The sequence below is a fragment of the Camellia sinensis genome, chromosome 3 (genome assembly GCF_055761805.1).
Source record: "Camellia sinensis isolate YWXY chromosome 3, ASM5576180v1, whole genome shotgun sequence".
In the NCBI taxonomy this organism is placed as follows: domain Eukaryota; kingdom Viridiplantae; phylum Streptophyta; class Magnoliopsida; order Ericales; family Theaceae; genus Camellia; species Camellia sinensis.
In genome coordinates this window covers 194,254,779-194,275,105 of record NC_138963.1, presented here as the reverse complement: position 1 = coordinate 194,275,105, position 20,327 = coordinate 194,254,779, and the positions used below count along the sequence as shown (strand labels likewise).

Below are 20,327 nucleotides of genomic sequence, written 5' to 3'. Positions count from 1 at the left end.
TTATTTATGGAAAAATGACTTAGACCCCCAATGGGGTGACCCCCACCACCCCTACTGATTTTTTATTGGCTGAAATTTTTTTTTTTTTTTTTTTTTGGAGGGGGTGTCTTCCTCTCACTGCCCCCCACGTGTATGTAAGGATGCTGGGGTCACCCAGTGACCTCACTGGGAGTATGGAGCACTGTTGTTATTTATGATATGCTCAAAAATAAAAATAAAAATAAAAAATTATTGTAATTTAACTGAAATTTTGCATGGAAAAAAAATATATCAACATTGCGTAACTCCTTTTAGCAGGCCAATATTGCTTTTGTGACCAATAAAAAATAAAATTTTAGTTCATTTTTCACAGTAGTTTAGTTTCAAATTCTCCATCAATCAATCAATCTGGCAGTCACAGCAGCGGTGCAAATATGTACACAAGATTAGCCCCTTGGTAGATTAGAGATTTAAATTAATGGAGGGAGAAAAAAAAAAGTAAAAAAAAGTTTTTTATTTTCTATCTTTTCACCATTTAAACATTGATATGAATGATTCATTACAACTCGAAATTAATTTTTTATGGACCTACCTGGCCGTGTGTTTCTTTGAATTGGAATACGACAAATATATAAAATAACTCAAAGAAATCACAAAAGACTCCAGCAAACTCCGAAATGCCACCACAGTAGAACTAACAAGTTAAGCCCAAGTAATCTGTTACAATGCCCTGACCATATATAGAACGAGCCCAACTAAAATGGCGAAGATAAGAACCAAAACAGCAGCCTTGATGTTAAAATCCGCTGACTTTGTAGATTTACCATCATTTCCATTGCTCGTAACAGTTCCACTCTCCTTTGAAGTGGAAACATCTTGACTAGAAGTAGAAGTTGAACTGAATGGGGCAGCCGCATTCCAGAAAGATTTAGTGCTCAAAGCAAGGGGTTCTACCTCGGGTTCCAAGATTGTTGAGGAATCTGTTGGAGCTTCCATGGACATCAATTCAACACAGTGATCTTTAAGAACCTGAGTGAGCATGAAGAGCACAATCAACAAGAAGGAATAATATGCTCAAAACAATTTTGATTTTGACTATTGTTCAGTGTTTATAAAATAAGATTTCATTCATTGGATCTTCAGTGCATCCGAGATACCGTTTATCAAAATTTCATCAAAGGGGTTGTCATGCCAGATGTACAAAACATTGCCTTTTTGATTGTTAGTAGTGGTAATCGGGATTACTTTTAACTAGAACATTGAAATGTTTGAATGTTATCAGTAGTAGTAACAACTATCGCAAATGATTTGATGAAAACTTAAATGGATTTAAACAATCAGCATTACTTTCATAAGGATAACCAAGGTGCAAGCATATAATTGGGAAAAGTGTGTACAGACGCAAGATTAGATGCACACCAAGGAGCTAATGAGATAAAGAATTCCATTTTCAATAAGGAATAGTCTCTAAAATGTATAGAAATTAAAGAAAACACCATGCCAAAAAATGTATTCTAATAACAATAGCAGATTAATTCACTAACGCAAGAGTAAAGCTATGCATGCACGAGTCTAGAAGACAGCTCTGCTTCTCATGTACTGTTTTCCAATGATACCAAATAGCTAGATGATTGGTTTGTCAAAGTAAGGAGTGCCAACCTCAATCGTCTCAGAGGGTTGTAGATAGTCACAGATATATGTACCCGCCAACCAAGGAACAAAGACTCTTCGTGGAAATGAAAGACTGCATTGTTTTCTGTTTGCAAATGCATAAAATAACAGATCTAATCAGTTAATAACTCGAAAATTATGTTTCAGCAGCAGACACTAAGTAAATTATATCCAAATAATAAGTGCTCCAATATGTAAGCTAACTTTTCCGACTTTCAACCTTGTGCAATATAAGAAGAGAGATGACACCCTGCAGTTTTGAAGGGAAAAAGCGAACTAGAATGCAGACAGAAGTATAATTCTATTAAAAAAATAATGAAATTCGATAAACAATAGAAGTGGCAACACAGACTTAATTTGGTGTCATAACAATAATCCCCTTCAACGGTTACTTTGCTAAGGCAGAGACAGTGAACATGCATACAATGGTATCACAGGTATATATGCGGGAGAAGGGTCATCTGTCCCAAGGAAAAAGCATCCAGTTCAAGCACAACCACTCCACAATGCCAATTGCGAATTCTCAAGAAAACACAATTTGGTAACCACCAATGGAGTACAAATAATTTTTTTTAAAAAAAAGAGCACATACAGTATAATATTCAATTTCTTGCACTGATGACTCCATAGACTGATTGTAATTTAAATATCTCAGGCAGGTAAAGCCTAGGTTCAACAGGGAACTTCTGACATCCAAGAATAATCTGGGCAGTGTGTCATGTGGTATATCTTAATCTTAGTCTCTGCAATTTATGCACTTAGAAACATTCTGTGACATCAAGACAGTATGGAAGCATTAAATCAATCCATAGAATTAAGACAAACAGACGAATTATCAAATAGCACTAGCCACTGCTTCTTTTTTTTTTTTTGATAAATAATGTGTTTTATTGAAAAAGCATCAAGAAGATGCAAGAAATACAAAACGACCAAGAGATAGAAAGAAAGCTCGCCTAACCAATTACATCATCCAAAAAATCTAAGAAAGAAAAAAGATCCGGCTCAACTTTACACTCCAACCAACTATACAAGGTAACTAAGAACCGATCATCCAACCAAGCCACCGAATGCTCAATTTCTTGGAAAATTCTCTTATTTCGTTCCAGCCAAACCAACCACATCAAACAGAAAGGCACCAAGGTCCACACCCGCCTCCGACCCATCCCAACCCGAGCCCCCCTCCAACTCCACAACATATCCACCACCCCCTTTGGCTGCACCCATGAAATCCCAAAAAGAGAACAAGCCAACCCCCAAAGGCGAGAAGTAATCGAACAATGGAGGAATAAATGTTCAACTAGCTCCGCATCAACACAAGACATGCAACAACGGTTGACTAACACATGCCCTCGACAAACCAGATTATCAATGGTAAGATTACGACCTAAAGCAGCTGTCCACAAAATGAAGACCACCTTAGAAGGCACTAGCCCCTGCTTTTCACATAAACAATAAATACCAACTAGCCGAGTTCTGGTGCAATATGATTGACAATTACATGATTTCATAACCTACATATGCAGAAACTTTTCCACCAACAGATTGGAACAAACTGGAAAAGTGATATTTCCTTTTTGGAATGGTAATATGCATATATTGAAGATACCGCACCTCAATGAATGCAGATTGAGTTGGAGAAAGGGTTCTCCTGTTGTTAACTCATCACCCACTTCCTTTCCGCCATTAACAGTCAGGCTTGATTCTCCATCTGCCTCATCACAGCAGATATCCAACCTACTTAGCAGGCTCTCGATGATGTCTCCCTAAACACAAAAAAGCAATCAATCATTGCACTGAACAAGAGGTATAACCAAGTGTAATTTACAAGTTGAGCTGCAAATTTTATAAATTTCTGGGTGATACAAAGAATAGAATCTGTAAGCACAGTGGTGGAAAAACATTTGATAGTAAGTAATCAATTTTATTCCTATCACATTTAGAAATCAATGTTTTAATTGACAACTAGGCAAGTATGTAAACTACTATTGCAGTTTAGAATCCAGTTTATCTGGTTAATGATTACATGCGTTCAATATTTAAAACCAGATTGCACATGCAGTTACTAGTAATCAGCACCAGTGATTTCCAGACTCAAATTATTTCACCAACTGCAAAGCAAAAATAAATGATCAACAAAAGATCAAAAGCAACACCAACATTATTTATAACTTCATACCTTTAAATCAGCCAAAGCTTGTGAAAGTGGTTCTTTTGAATTTAAGTATGCAAAAGAACATACTGAGCCACTAAAGACAACAATACCAACCACCTCTTTTTGGCTGCATGCTTTACCAAAAGAAAAATTAAGTACATCAAAGTATAAATGTTAGAAACAAAAAGTAAAGAATGTTTAATGACAATCTAACCCAAAATGAAAAAGAGCCAACAGACCTTCAACAAATAAATCTTTCATAAATGGTAGAAGAAATTGCACTTCATGTAAGCCATCTGACACACATGACTCCTCCTCATCAACCACCTAAAATGTATGGACAGAAAAGGAAAAAGTCCTTATGCAAAACCAGACTTGTAGATAGCTGCTAACAATCATGTTCAGTTATAATATTTGAGCAAAAAACACAAAAAAAAAATATTTCTGCTTTACCAGCAGATAGATATAGTTGCATTTGGCATCAGCAATAATTCCTATTGCTATCAGTTAAAATAGCATAATGCATTTCATATAGAATCCAATCAACTGAAATAGCATAAGGCATTTCATAAAGAAAAAACTGCCATAAGAGTTCCCTCTTCCCTCTTGTCTTTTCTTTTCTTTCTCATCTTTTTTTCCCCCCCGTAGGCAATTGAAAAGAGAGGGAGAGAGCGAGAGAGAGCTCCATTTCAGTTTGGCTGCATATGCATGCCATTAATTCTGCATCTAGGTCGACTTGACGTCTACATGACAATGGTAAAAGCTCTAGGTTTTACAGATTGGGCACACATGTGAGCCCTTGCTGAAGGTTGGTGTCCATGTCAGTAATTCTGCAAAGCCCATGGACCATAAGGGCACCTTTGCAGTATGCTTGCCCATCTTAAATTTCTCCCTTTTTAACAAGGCACACTCTAATAATACAATCAGTTAATGCATACAAGTAAAACCAAATCAACAATAGGCATAAAGCGTTATACTCCTATTTTGGAATGTATAAATTACATACATACATACACACACACACACACACATAAAAACTTGTGATGGAAAGGTTGTGCAGGCATGACTCTACTTTTATCTTCCATCACATTATCAACTATACCAACTTCAGAAATCCCTCAAATGATCACATAATTTAGATGCTCCAAAGTAATGGCCCATGAAACAACTACAGATTAAAATGTTCAAACTTATACATGCATGAAACATGTCCTTGTTCAAACCACAGACAATGATAAACTCCATTACAAATCCTTCAAATATTTTTCAACATACTAGACTATCAGAAACTGGGGGTTCATTGTATAATGTGGCTCCAAATATAGACTATTCCAGAAATCTAAGAGATTATGGACAATACTACCCATTTCTTCAAAATGATCTCATAAGAGCATACATGGTGTTCAAAAATGAAACATAATTGATGATCACAAATAATATTCACATTCTTACCAAATTGCCGTCAATAATGGCCTTTGCACCTTTAAGCTCCTTAGCATGACTTGAAATTCCATGACGAAGAATGTCAGCCAACTTTCTGACATTTGATCCACTCTCATGACATATGGGCAATCTGCAAAGAGACGGTATGACTCATGAACAGAACAACCCAAAATAGCCTTCCAGAGCTAGCAGTCGAACCATTTTTAAAAAAAAATACACCAGTACCTAAAGTGCTTGCGAATAAAGTCACAATTGAAAATTTTGAAAGTTGCTCAAATTAGTAATTACTAGTCATTGCTCCAACACATTGAAAAAAAAAAAAAAAATCATAAAATAAATATATATATATATTAATGATATTGTGAATCAAATCATTCATTCACTTGTAGCTTTAAGCATTATGTAATGTTCTTTATATCAGGTATATTGTTGGTATAGAAAATATGAAATGCACTCCAAAATTCTAAAAAGTATAGTGCCAAGAAAATCTACATTTTTTTTATTTAAAAAAAAAAATCCTATTTTCCCCCCTTAGCCTGGACATCTTGTCAGAATGATCTTGAGGCATTAAACATCATAAATTTAGTCATTGCAGTAATTGGACAAGATTGAAATGGTAAAAAGATGAAAATGTTGGCTTATGATATAAGAGAGGTGGTAAATCCTCACACTTCATGACAAAATTAGTTCAACCAAGTTGCGTTGAAAGTGGTGTCTGATGACTAGAGGAAGCAATGGCCTTTGGAGAACTGTACTAAAGCTGACTACTGCAAAAAATACATTCTAATATGTTCATGCAATTGAAAGTTCACAGACAATTGATGAAACAAGCTGCTAACATTAAGTTGCATTGCATCAGAGCTTCTGATCTTTATCCTTACCCCATTTGGGACCAGAAGTTTGCCATTTTCTACCCTATAATAAGCTGGCTGTTCAAAAAAATAGACTGTTTGGACTTTGGGCAAGCACAGTGTTGCTTATGTAGAGGATACAAACCTTCACTTGTTGGAAGTGGATGGTTAGGTGTCAAAGCAACATTTGCTCGGTAAGTTCACCTCCTCATTCACTAAGTGATTCAAATATAAATTGACTTGATAATTGTTGTAACTTCCCACTTGGCAGATATGATAGGAATAAAGGAGAATACAAAACAAATCAATGGCGGTTCATTCTCAACCCCAGCAAATGAAAAACTGGTCACTCTGAAACAGTTGCGGAGCCACAGCAGGCCTAAGGGAATAACGGGCCCCCCCTCAGTTTTGATTTTTTTTTTTTTTTTTTCTTGCATTGTTCACACACAATATGTAGCATGGTTTTTAAAATCGCGATCCGGATCATAGGATCGTACGATCCTACGATCCTACTTTGCCAAAACGATCTAGATCGTTGTAGGATCGATGTTACAATAGGATCGCAAGTAGGATCGTGTAGGACCGCATGGGATCGTGTAGGATCGCATGGGATCGTGTAGGATCGTGTAGGATCGTATAGGATTGCAAGTAGGGTCGTAGATTTTATGATTTTTCACCTTATTTTTAATATATAGCATTTTAATTTTAATTTTTATCTTTTTTTTTAATAGAAAGTAGGATCTTATGATCCTCGATCCGATCCTACGATCCGATCCACCAGACCCTCTCACCGATCCTATTTAGGATCCCGATTTTAACAACCTTGATATGTAGTTTATTTAGTACTCTTGGAGCGCCATATGGTGTTATTTATGTGGTGGTCTAAATCAATAATAAAGTGTCAAATTTTATGAATAGAATATAGGAACTCATTATTGTTAGGCAATTGGAAGATAATAGATGAATCACTTAGTGTGAGTTACGATTTCTTATATCCAAAGTACCACGTCATCAACACCACATAGGCGCTGTTTGGGAAGCCAGAAATGAGCCTATTATAGACTATTTTGAGAAAAAAGTCCAAAAACAACACTGTTGGAAGCTTTTTCAAAAAAAAAAATATATATATATAGGCTGCACAACCGGCAGTGTAGGCACAGCCTACACTGTCAGCTACAGCACTTGTTCCATCAATAAGTAAATTACGATTTTACCCCTTGATATCAATTAAAAAATATATATATTTTTAGGGACAAATTTGTCATTTTAAATTTAAACATCATTTCAACACACTTTCCAATACAACAACTCAACTAAAAATTCATCTTATCTTCCCAAACACAAAACTAAAATAGCCTACTAAAATAGCCAAAAAGCCAAATAGCCTACTAAAATAGCCACTTCCCAAACGAGGCCATAATATTCTAGGATTAGCTAATAATTTCTATTCAAAACACATTTTTATAATCAATACTATCTCTTTAATATTTTTCTATCAAATAAAAATTATAGAAATTTTATAATGATTTGTGCTATAAATGATTTGCTTCTATTCTCTAAAATTAAGAATTTTAATTTGTAATTTTTTGTGCTAAAATTGCATACTTATATTGTTATTGTGTTCGAGTTATTCCACATTATTATAGAATTTTAATTAGTTGCTATTAATAATAAATAATTAAAATTTTTAACTTAAATTTAGCTCATAAAATTATTATTATTTTATTATTGATCACCAAAAAAAATTAAAATTATAAAGTGTCCCCTCTACCTTAATTTCTTGGCTCCGCTACTGGTCTGAATTCATAAGGCAAAACAGAAAACAAAAACATAAATCACGGACAAGCAAAGGTGCCGTTTGGTAACACTTAGTAAACCACCTCATAAAGTTAGTTTCACCTTGTAGGTTAGGAACAATTTCATAATTCAAAAATCAAGTAAACGAGTTTCAAAATAAAAATAAACCATAGTATAACGTACAAAAGAGTAACAACCAATGAAAATATTACCTTAGATCAAAGGCATAAGTGCACCTAAACGTCTGAAGGGAAGCTAACACTCTGCCCATTTTGAAATCACAAGGCCGTAGACTGCTGGATGAAATATTTGAAGCCACTGCGCAATTTCGACACGTCCATCTAAAACAATAAATTTTAGGCCACCAGGTCAGTAAAAGGATTAAAATTATTTGGATGGTGCAACTCAAAAGAAAAGACCAAATGAACTTGAACAAAAAGACCTCCTTGGACTGTAACTGATGTGTATAAGCAATCTCTCATCCCAATCAGTTTCCAATAATGGTGCTGCTTCAGCAACTCCCTTTACAGTCTGCAAAGAGCCATTCTGTTGATAAGATGTCTGCTCACTACTAACAAAATGAACATAGGAATATTGCCATTCATCACAGAAAGTAGGGCTAATGAGGTAAAATCACACCCACTGTATGCTACATATGGGTTTCATCTTACTACTGCTGTAACTAGAGTGTGAGGACATGGGCACCAGGCTACAAGAGCTTGAGCCAGGTAAGAACTGTATTCACTTAAAATTGAATTTCATTTTTTTTTTTTTTTCCCTCCTTGAGTTTAAGCTGGTAACAACTTGCAAATTTTGAATGAAAGTAGATGATAAAACCTGGCAAAGTATAATGGTTGAATTCTTGAATGAGCCTTCACTGATCCATATATAGATGCCAAGCACCTTTATGCCACCCAGCAGCATTCTGGAGACCTAAAAGCACATAATGATAATGCCAAGAATGAAGTTCAACTCAGATTTCAACCCATAAAAATGAACCTGTATAAAAATGACTAGAGATTTTTTTTTAATTTTCCTTTCTTTTGACAGAACATGGCGTTGAAAAAAAGACAAAGAAGGGGCGGGAGGTGTAATTCAGCAAAATTAACTAGATTCTTATCTTTTTTTTTTTGTTTAGGTTAGGAAAATGAATATATATTTTCTAAAAAAATCCAAATTTCATTTCCTTTCCCTTTAATAAATCCAAGATCTGAACATTGCATTAAGGTAATTGGAATCAACAGCCAGTCCAATTCAAACAAACAGGTCGAAGCTTCACAACATATGGAAGATGGTACTATGGCAGGCTACAGCCCTTTGCCAGGTTGCAATCCTTGAGCATGGCAAACATATTCAATATCTATTCTCTCTCATGAGTTGGGTGGGTCATATGCACCAGCCATTTCAACATGTAGATGTAATCAGTAAGAAAACATATCAGTATGCCACAGTGGTGTAACTACATGGAGCAGTTTCTGACCCTATTTAACTGTTTCAATTCGTAACTGTCAGTCTAATTGTTTCACTCGAGCACACGTAGTGTGTGCTAACACTTCTAGTTATTAGATATGTCTTGTTTACAGTATAATAGCACATAGAACCCAACAACCAGTAGAACTTACACAAATCCTCAGAAAATAGAACCCTTACGCTGTGTTTGGTTTAAGGATTTGGGAAGAGATCTGAAAACAGAAAGGGAAAAAATTGTGTACAACTCGGTGAAATGTACGTATATTTTACATTTTACCAAACTTTTCCGTTTTTGTTTCCATTTCCAAATCTCTTCCCAAATCCCCCACCCAAACACACCATTATAGAACCAGAAACCAATAAATCCCCTTCCTATCCAACAACTCCCCAAATGGTATCAAGTTCTAGCACAGAAAACCCAAGCATACAAAGGAATGTGATAACAATCCACAACAAAAAAATAAAATAAAATAAAAAAATGCAGAGCTGAATCATATTACAAATTTACGCTCCATTTTAGAAATTTCAAACGAATCACATTCTGCATTATGAACAATGAAAAATAGGATCATGTTTATCCTACAAACCACTTGCACATAGCGACCTAGAACTTCAATGGATTGAATCAAAATCACAATGTAAATCAAAACAATTAGTTCTCTCTTCTGAGTGTGTATAACACTATACCTGACGAGCGTGTTCGGCGACCCAATCCTTATCGATGAAGAGAGATGAAGAGTCGGACTGAGATTTGCTTTTCGATCCTTTCTTCTTATCGTCTCTGACGCTCTCAACGAGCGAACAAGCCGGTTCTCCAGCATCGTTTGTTGGAGTGGGAACCAAATCGAAGACCAAACCTCGATCAGAGCTTGAACTAATCTTCCCTATCACAAGCCCTACCTGAATTGGCCATCAATACCTATGTTCAGAAACCCTAAACCGAGTGTAAACTACTTACAAACATGAAGAGAGAGAGAAAGACCTCAGAGGGTATGGCGGAGTGGCTGAGACGATCCTCGGCCAATTGGAGTCGGCTTTCTTCTCCGACAACAGCTTTCACCATAACTCTCTCGCCGATCAAGCTCTGAAACAACAATTTGGAGTTGAAATTCAAACTTTGAAAGCGCTGATCACTTCTTCTCCGTTGCGAGACGACGACGAGCTTCGATTCTGCGATTTGGGCAGTGGCCTGTTTGGGTCCTGTTTAGGCTTGGAGGAGAAGTCCTACAGTACAGTGTTTAAAAATCCGGACAAACCGCTAATCCGAGTCGAACTGGACTGAATCATACGATTTGGTACGATTTGAATCGGTTCTATTAAGTGGTGTTTGGTTTTCAGTTTTCTGTTTATATTTATAAAAATTTAAAAAATTTAAATAAAAACTTGTTTGGTAAAATTTTTGATTTATAAATAAGTGGTCTCAGTTTATAAATTTGATCAAAAAATGTGTTTCCATTTTGAGTTTTCAATTTTTTTTTTTTTTACCACCCAACACTAGCCACCACCCGCTACAATTTTCCACCACCACCCACCTCCCACCACCACCTCCACCACCACTCACCACCCACCTCCCACCACCACCCACCACCCGCCACCCGCCACCACCACCCACTCGCCACCACCACCCCCTTGCCACTACTACCACTACCACCACCACCACCACCACCACCCACTCGCCACCACCACCCCCTTGCCACTACTACCACTACCACCACCACCACCACCACCACCACCACCCACCACCTACTTGTCATCCACCACCCATCACCCGCCACTACCATCCACCGCCCGCCGCCACCACTCGCCACCTACTTGCAATCACCACCAACCACCCACCTGTCATCCACCACCCGCCACCACCATCCACCGCCCGCCGCCACCACCCGCCACCTATTTGCCATCACCACTCACCACCCACCTACCACCACCATCGACCACCTGCTACCACCAGCCACCCACCACCACCATCGACCACCTGCTACCACCAGCCACCCACCACCACCAGCCACCTGTCACCCACCCACCCACCCGCCATCACCACCACCCGCCACCCACCACCACCATCACCCACCCGCCACCTACCTACCATAACTACTCACCACCACCCACTCGCTACCACCTACCACCTGCCACTGTCACCCACCCACCACCAACACCACCCGCCACCTACCCGCCATCACTGGCCATCCGCCACCCACTTGCCACCACCAACCGCCACCCGCTGCCGCCGCCGCCACCACTACCACTACCCTACTCGTTACCACCCGCCACCGTCACCCACCCAACCATCGTCACCACCCACCACCCACCACCACCTGCCATCCGCCGCCCACCTGCCACCACCATCCGCCACCGTCACCCACCCACCCACTACCACCACCCACCACCTACCCGCCACCACCCACCACCACCCGCCATCCGCCACCCACCTGCCACCACCACCCACCACCCGCCACTGCCACCACCTACTCGCTACCACCCACCACCTGCCACCGTCACCCACCACCAGCTACCCATCACCCACCGTCACCACTTTCTACCACCGTCTTTCGCCGCCACTTGCCACCACTTGCCATTTTTCACTCTTTTTTATATTTTTTAAATTTTTTAAACATTTTGTCAATTACCAAACGCGTTTGTAGTTTATGTTTTTCTAAAAATAAACAAAAACCAGTTTATAAAATTTTTGTAAATATAAACTGAAAACGTAAACGTTACCAAACACACCCTTAAAAATTAGTTTGACTTCAAATTAAAAAATATTAAAATCATAAAAACGGTTAGTTAATAGATTTTATGAAAAAAAATGCTGGTTAAATCGAACCGAACTGAATCGAAACGAATTTTAAAAGAGATATATATATATATATATAATATCAAGTTTTATTTTTATTAATTGATTTTTTATAATTTTAATGATATTAAGATGGTATAGATATGTAATATTAAGTAATGCCTTAATATTATTAGTTTTTATCTTGAGTTCAATGTAATTAGTTTGAGTAATTATTTTGTTAATAATAATAATTTATTTTTGTAAATATAAATATTTGGAACCGTAAACCAAATCGAAAACGAACCGTTTTTTTTAGTTTAATTCTAGTCCGATTTTACAAGTGTAATGGTCTGATCTGATTTTCAAAATCACAGAACCGTTAAGATCGATTCAGTTCTTAGATTTTCTCAAAATCGAACCAATGCAAACCATGTAAACCCCTAAGAAGCCCAAAGCCTCAAGACGAGATGCGGTGATTGTCCAAACCTAATTTGATTGAAATTATTAAGCCCAAACACAAGCCAAGCCCAATTTATATATGTATACATAGTAGGGGGTTTCTATTTAAAGATTTTTACGAGTCAGTCCTATTTTCAAGAGTTATTATTCAACAGGTCCTTAATAGAAATTTTTTTATTTATAAGTCCTGAACATTTTTATTTATTCCATTTTTACCCTTATATTGTTATACTCAGATCTAGAGATGAAAAAAAAAACTCTCTCTCCAGATTTATGAATCCAAATCCAGAGAGAGAGAGAGAAAATTCGCCATGAATGGTCGGCAGGGAAGAGAGAGAGAGAATCCGCCACCATTTTCTTGCCGTCAAGATCGATCGCGAAGAGCTTCATGATTCGATGAGAGACTTTCTTGGATGATGATGATGATAAAGAGGATGATGAAGCAAATGATCAGGTGATTATGGCTTTGGAGGAGAGAAAGAGTGAAGGGTTTCGATATAATTGGGATGTGAGTCTTTGTAAACCTGCAATTGCCATTGTTGAGATTTCGACGAGGGTTCGAGAAAAATAGCAAAAGTTACAAAGCTATGGACAAGAATGTGATAAATCTGTTTAAACCAGTGATAAATTTGTTTAAATCAATGATAAACTTGTTTAAACCAGTGATAAATTTGTTTAAATCAATGATAAATTTGTTTAAACCAGTGATAAATTTGCAGTGTTGAGCCTAGGGGTAAAAATGAAAAACACAATTTGAATTTTTTGGGTAGGACTCGCTGGGTGATAAGACTGGCCCATAGGACCGGCCCGTAACCCCCTCTTTTATTTACACTAAAAATATATATAGTAAATCTAATTTTTTAGTACACCCTATTAAATTATTTAGAATTATAATTTATTCTCAATATATTCTTTCTTTTTTTCCAAATTACACCCAAATAAAACAAATTAAAAATTTTAAATTACTTTTGAAAAATATTTTTTTGTTCACGTATATACATGGAACACAATTAGCGAACCCGACATTGTTGAAGGAGAACAGTGAAGGAGGACAGAGATTATTTAGGCTGTTTTTTGTGCTTATTGTTTGGACTTTGAAAACCAAATAAATTCACTTTGTTCAGCTATACACTGCCAAACAAAGTAAAATTGTTCAGTTATGGAAGTCCAAACAATAATGACGAAAAACAAGTTGAATGTTTGTTTTTATATAATAAAAAATATAGAAATCAATAATTGTACTTTGATATTTATGTAAATACTTACCTCATCTTTAATGAATTGTTTCAAAAAATTATTTTGATTATTGTTCTCATCAATTGTTTGATTTTGTTAAAAAAAAAATTTATTTGCAAGTAATAATATAATAAAAAAATAATAATATTGATGATGCTGGCGAGTTTTGATAGGGTGGATTGGAGTTTTGGAGTGGAAAAAAAAAAAGAAAAAAAAAGAAAATAATTAAAACTTGGAGAAGAAGATTAATGGATTTGAATAGAAAGAATAAGTATAATTGATTGGAGTGTACCGAGAGAAAAAAAAATTTTAATATTTAATATGTGTTGTCCTTATAATAAATTCATATTCAAGTATAATAAGAATTAAAATTTTAAAATTTGAGTTGGGCTGAAATAATTTTTAGATTCAAATAAAAAGGCCCACAAAATAATTATTTTAACTTTGAAAAAAAAATTTAGAAAACTAAGCCCAAGATAAATTCTGCGAGATAAGGATTTTGTTTTGTTTAGTTTTCATAATTTTTTTTGAGAAATTTTTTTTTAAGTTAAAAATTAATTTGATAAATAAGTAAAAAATTCTCATCATTTTTATATAATTTTATTTTTTTAGAGGGTGTAAATAATTTTTTTAAATTTAAAAATATATTTTTAATATTTATTTTTGTCAAACTAATTTTAATTTTTTCAAAAAAAAAATAATTTGCTTGATTTGGATTTTCTAAAAACACTTTTCAAAAAATTCTACTTTTTTGTTTTTCCTATTTTTATTTATTTTTTTGTTTTTACTAATTTTTTTTTAATATTTTAAGTAATTTTTTTTAATTTTTATACACACCTAACAGAAATACATTTAAAAAGTATAATTTATATGAATTTTTTTTTAAAAAAAAATTCACTAAATACCAAAATTACAAACAAAAGAAAAGAAAATTTAGTATATTTTTCATTTTTTTGTGTATTTATTAATTTTTTGAAATATTTTTTCACAAATATTTTACTTTTTAGATACATCTAAGGTGCATCCAAAACAGTAAAAAAAATGATTAAAATTTTTAAAATATTTACCAAAAATAAAAAACTTAATTTTTAAAAAAATTAAATTTAAAAAATTAAAACCAAACACACTAAATAGTTTTAGAAATCAAACCAAATGGGACTGGAGATTTTCGAGTTCCAAGTCTCGCGCTGTTACTTGACAGTTATCCCCTTTCCCTATTCTTCATCTATCAATAAAATTTTTAATATATATATTCGAAAAAAGTATTAGTAAGTTAGATTATTATAGAGGTTTGATATTTGTCCACAAATTCAAATTTCAATGTTTTTTTAAAAACCAAGGATGACAAATCAAATCTTATTATTACATTTTCCTCTCTTCTTTCATTTGAATATATTTATAGCCATATATAAAAGCCTACAACTATGTTATAAGGCACTCACTTCCTAGAGCGTGAAAATCATATGGTAAATCTAATGTTTCATATGATTTCAGTATCCTCAAAACTTTTTCAAATTACTTGGTTCACCCACCGCTATTTATGCAAATCTAAACCCATATGGGCTTGCAATCTATCGGCCACGTGGTCTCACGAAAGACAACTGACAGTGTCAATGGTGTGCTAATATGTTTTAAGATTCTTGTATAATTTGTGTAATTAACTAAAATAAATAAATTCATAATGGATCAAATTAAATTACAAAATAAGAAAATATGCTAGAATTTATAATGATATTGCACAGACATACACAATACAATAAAATGGTAAAGAAAGCACAAGTCGAAGCCTGTGTGATACTACAATCTCCTTAAAACAGATTAACCATCTCATTGTAAGTGCTGAAGATATGTCAGCTTCTGTCTCCCAAGATATGGCAGTTTAGACCGGCTAAAGTAGAAGCACCTTCTAATAGTTTTGGCAAATCGACAATGGCAATACTCTCTCATACAGGAAGAATATATTATAGGAGACTGACTTGATTATAATATGAGAGCAAAATTTTCTGTAACAAACCAAGGGAGATGAGCCTTCTTTTATACACAATGGGGAAGAGAGGAGGAGCCTCCAATCATCAAGGCTGGCACCAAATGCAGGCATTACTCTGACAAAACTACTTAAATAATGCACCAAAAACTTATAGGCTAATTAGTATATGAGTAATATACTCTGTATACATGTGTTAGACTAATTTATTTTGATGATTTATTTAATTATATTTTAATTTATTTGAAAGAGAAAAATGAAATTCAAAATTTATTTTAATGATTTATTTAATTGTGCTTTAATAGAATCCAAAATTTATTTTGATGATTTATTTAATTATGTTTTAATTTATTTGAAAGAGAAAAATAAAATCAAAATTTATTTTGTCCCATTATTTCTCACCTAAGCTTTTATCCTAAATATTGTTTGAATGTATTTAATATTTGTTTAAATCAAGAGTTCATTTCAACCCAAAAATAATGCCCAAACCAGAGGTTCAAACAACCTAAAACAAAAGTTCAAACAGTTCAGCACAACAGTAGGCCAAAAGGTTCAAGTGGAAGATATTCAAATGAATACAATGGCTGTAAACGACTATAAATTCAAATGAATACAACGGCTATAAGTTTCATTATATATACCAAAGTCTCTAATATAAACAAGTTACAAAAAAAACTAGAAAATATTCTTTGATCTATAATTACTCACATTTATTCTCTAAAAATTCTCTGAGAAGTGTTATTCAATTTTTGTTTACATCATCTTTCAGAAATTATACACTGAGGCGTATAGCTTTAAGCCTATCTTTCCTGTGTGAGGTTTACAGAAAAATCAAAACTTCATTTTTATATCTATCTTTAAGAGATAATTCTTGTAGCTTTCTTTGAAAGCAAAAATACCTTCTTTTCAACCTTGTAAGAGTGTAGTACACTCAATGTTCTTGACTTAGAAAGTATGTGTAAAATCTGTGGAGGATTGCTCCATCTGTGAAAAGGTTGCTAGCACCCTGTAAAGCTAGAGTATAGTGGAAAATCTTAAGCGAAGCTTGAGGAGTGGACGTAGGTCGAGTTAAAGCCGAACCACTATAAATTTGTTTGCTTCTCTCTCCCTTATCTCTTTATTTTATTTAAATTGCCATAGCTATATTTCACATTTTCACTGTGCTAAAATCATTAACTGACATAGTTGCTAGAACATTTGTTTTAATTTTTTTTATGTCATTAACTATATTTATCTATTGTGCTAGTCATAATTTTTATTAGGGTATTATTATTTTTATTTGTAAAAACCTAATTCACCTCCCCTCTTAGGTTGTCTTTTAGGTAACAACATGTATGTATATCTGCAGTGGACTTGGTCCAAAAAAATTAAGTTGGTGGACCACCAATCCGACCCAACCCAAACCTAACCTCAAGCCTCAAGCCCAAGATGCACAACCTTACCCGAGTGGTGCACGTACGTGGCAATTTTGGCATAACCAACTTGGACCATAGTCTTAACCCAAGCCTATCCTTGAAGCATCCATAACTTCCTTCCTTCGAAAAATTTGGATGTCTCAAAAGGCTCATGCCCTTATCAAAATTTTGAGGTTTAAATACCCATCAAAGTTTTTATCTACAATCAATATGGGATTAGTAGTTATACATAATTCTCAATACCTCATTCATGATATCAACTTTATGAGACAATTTCTTATTCAATTCCTACTTTAATTTCACATTAAAGTCACCATAAAATCATTTTTTTCCAACACATAAATGACTCATCCTCATCAGTCAAAGAACAAATATAGAGACCTGCTCGTCCACAGCCATTGCCATCACCATCACCATCACGGATTCACAGTATTTGATTTACAATTATAGGCGTACCTTGTTTCCCCCCCCTCTCTCTCTCTCTCACACACACACACACACACACCCTTGATTTAATTTAAATCATTTTTTTTATAAACAAGATTGATTTTAAATTATGACTATTGCTAATTGATTTTTGGGGTTTCATGTGGCAATTGATTCATGGATGGGATTTAACTGTTAAATTGCAAAGAGGTTATGGAATATGGCTGATGAGTTTTTTCTTACTTGAATTTAAAGTTATGTACTTAAGCACGCTATTAATTTCTAACTTCTTTTGACCACCATGTGCTAGACTATATGCTCAAATGAAAGACATATAGAACCACCATCACCACCTGTACTTATGTGGTTTTGTGTTGAAAGTGTAACAGATTATTGGGAATTTTTTTTTTTTAATTTTATATTATGATCTTGAGGATAAGTTTCACGCACATGTAATTTATCTAAATTGATGTCTTTAATCATAGTGAAATTCTATGCAAATAATAAGGACAAAATAGTAGGAACAAAAGTAGGATAGTGAGAAAGATTAAAATAATTAAAAAGGCAAAATTAAAACTTTGAATAACTCTAGTTAAATCAACTAGCTCAATTCATTTTTGTTGACCAAAATCAAAGAACAACAAATTTTAACACTTACGACAAAAAATTAAACCCACAAATAATATACAACAAAACTAGACAAGAGAGCTCATATTATTAATATCTGTATAAATAAACACACATCTACACGAAATTGACAAGTTCATAAGCTGGTGCACTTATAACCATGCACAAAAAGAATCACAAATGGAAACTTTTATTAAGTTACTCTTGACTTAAGGAAGAAACTAAATAAGATGAAACTTAATCTCAGTTTTAAGTTGTCTTATTTTTGAGAGGTAGTAAGCCTCTTGGGTCGTTTCCTTGTGTATCCTTTGGACATGTGTCTTGAGCTTTATTGTATATTCCTTTTTCTTTGATGCAACACAACACCATATATAGCCTTATCTAATCTTTCATATGCCACAGAGTTATCTATCTTATAGTTTGTCCATGTAAACACTACCCTTAAGTATAGAATATCGACAAGATTATACTTTCCCAGAAAGTTCACTGGCAACTCTTTAGAATTTCCCTCTCAAGTTACTCTTTTACTAATTTGTAGAACTTGGTTGAAAACTCCAATCATTATCATACGCAAATGTGTTACCTTCTAAGAACTTGATTAAAATCTCTAATCACTACATGTGAATAAAGAATTTCAAAATCACTTTTCTCATTACTACATATTAATCAATTACTTTTTTCTCTCTCATCTCTCTTCTTTTATCTTTCATTCTCAATAACTTTTTTTCTCACACTAATCTATTCAACTACAAAAAAAATATCAAATTATCCCAAATTCTGAAATTATTTTCAAAATCAACAATGATTCATCCGTTTAAAACTAGAGCTCTAATTGAGCTCTAGTGAGACGGAAAGTTAAATAAAAAAAAAAAAAAAGGCCAAAACATCGTATGTGTAAATCAAAACACAAAACATGCAGCGGATAAAATAATTGGATCATACCTTCTTGATGATAGAACCTCGTGGATAAATCACGTGCTTCAGAAACTGATAAAACAACCCAGCAGTGGAGTGATATCACAGATTGAATATCACCCACACAACTCACAGTGCAAAGGACTTGATTATTGTTTTTGGGAGAGAGACAGTATATTGGTAGAAACAGATCATACGTTGTTTCTGATTTAATCACCCATAACTATATATCAGATATATAATATATTATTATAATCTATCCATATCAGTTAAAACTGATAATATCTATATCCTGAGTGGTTATCCTAAATAGGTTTGAATTCAATTTCAAAACCTATTTGGATAAGGTTCAAATTCAAATGGTCATGCCACATGGGCGACCATTACTAACATCTCCCACTCGCACATGAGTTGGCATGACACTGCCACATCTCTATCTCAATCTCCCCAAAAATGAACAATCTCATACTAGCCAATGCACCGTGCAACCGCTGAGAACACCTGCATGTGGGAGCTCTATACTAGAAACTCAATATGAGTCAGCATAGAGACATCAACCCAAAAAGAACAGAAATAGTGTCTCATGTACCCAGACCCATCTAGCTACATCAGTCCAAAAACATCTCTAATCCCTCAAAGAGCATGTTTGACTCTCCTAGGTCCCACATTATATTCACACCCAATCTGCATCTTATAAAGAGTGATGTGAGTTGTCGACAGTGAATATAGAGTAGAGATGTAGAACTAGATGATCTTCCCTTCACCCTCATATCATTCAATTTTAAATTGACCGCTTTCCCAGTAATGTCCCTTAAAGCCGAATCATACATGACCGCAGGCAACATACCAAAGTAGCTGAACATCAACTCCTCATCTTATGACATAGTCAAAGGTCACAAAAGGCACAAAGTGAAGTCATTTAGGAAAAAAAATGACTTTTAGGACTCACATGGTGAAGAAGCAGGGATCCATTCTTTCACCTCGCTAACGGGTCGATAAGCACATGCAGTATGAATGCATGTTATAGTGGAGTTACTCTTTCAAAGAGTGATATTAAACTCACACACCATATAGATCTTAGTCTAGTCGCTCTTAAGTGCACGAGTCGCTTCCTAGCGTCTAACTC

General features: G+C 34.8%; 1 protein-coding gene across 1 annotated transcript; it reads right to left on the bottom strand.

Annotated features, from left to right (window-relative positions):
- Positions 1-478: 478 nt before the first annotated feature.
- LOC114299995 (oxidoreductase, zinc-binding dehydrogenase family protein) lies at positions 479-10,652 on the bottom strand. The gene is made up of 11 exons (XM_028244832.2): positions 10,346-10,652; positions 10,051-10,263; positions 8,731-8,826; positions 8,336-8,424; positions 8,106-8,234; positions 5,255-5,375; positions 4,042-4,129; positions 3,827-3,936; positions 3,262-3,413; positions 1,639-1,735; positions 479-1,008 (listed from the first exon to the last, which is right to left on the bottom strand). The coding sequence occupies exons 1-11, from the start codon at positions 10,424-10,426 to the stop codon at positions 700-702; spliced, it is 1,485 nt and encodes a 494-aa protein (XP_028100633.2). The 5' UTR covers positions 10,427-10,652; the 3' UTR covers positions 479-699.
- Positions 10,653-20,327: the final 9,675 nt, after the last annotated feature.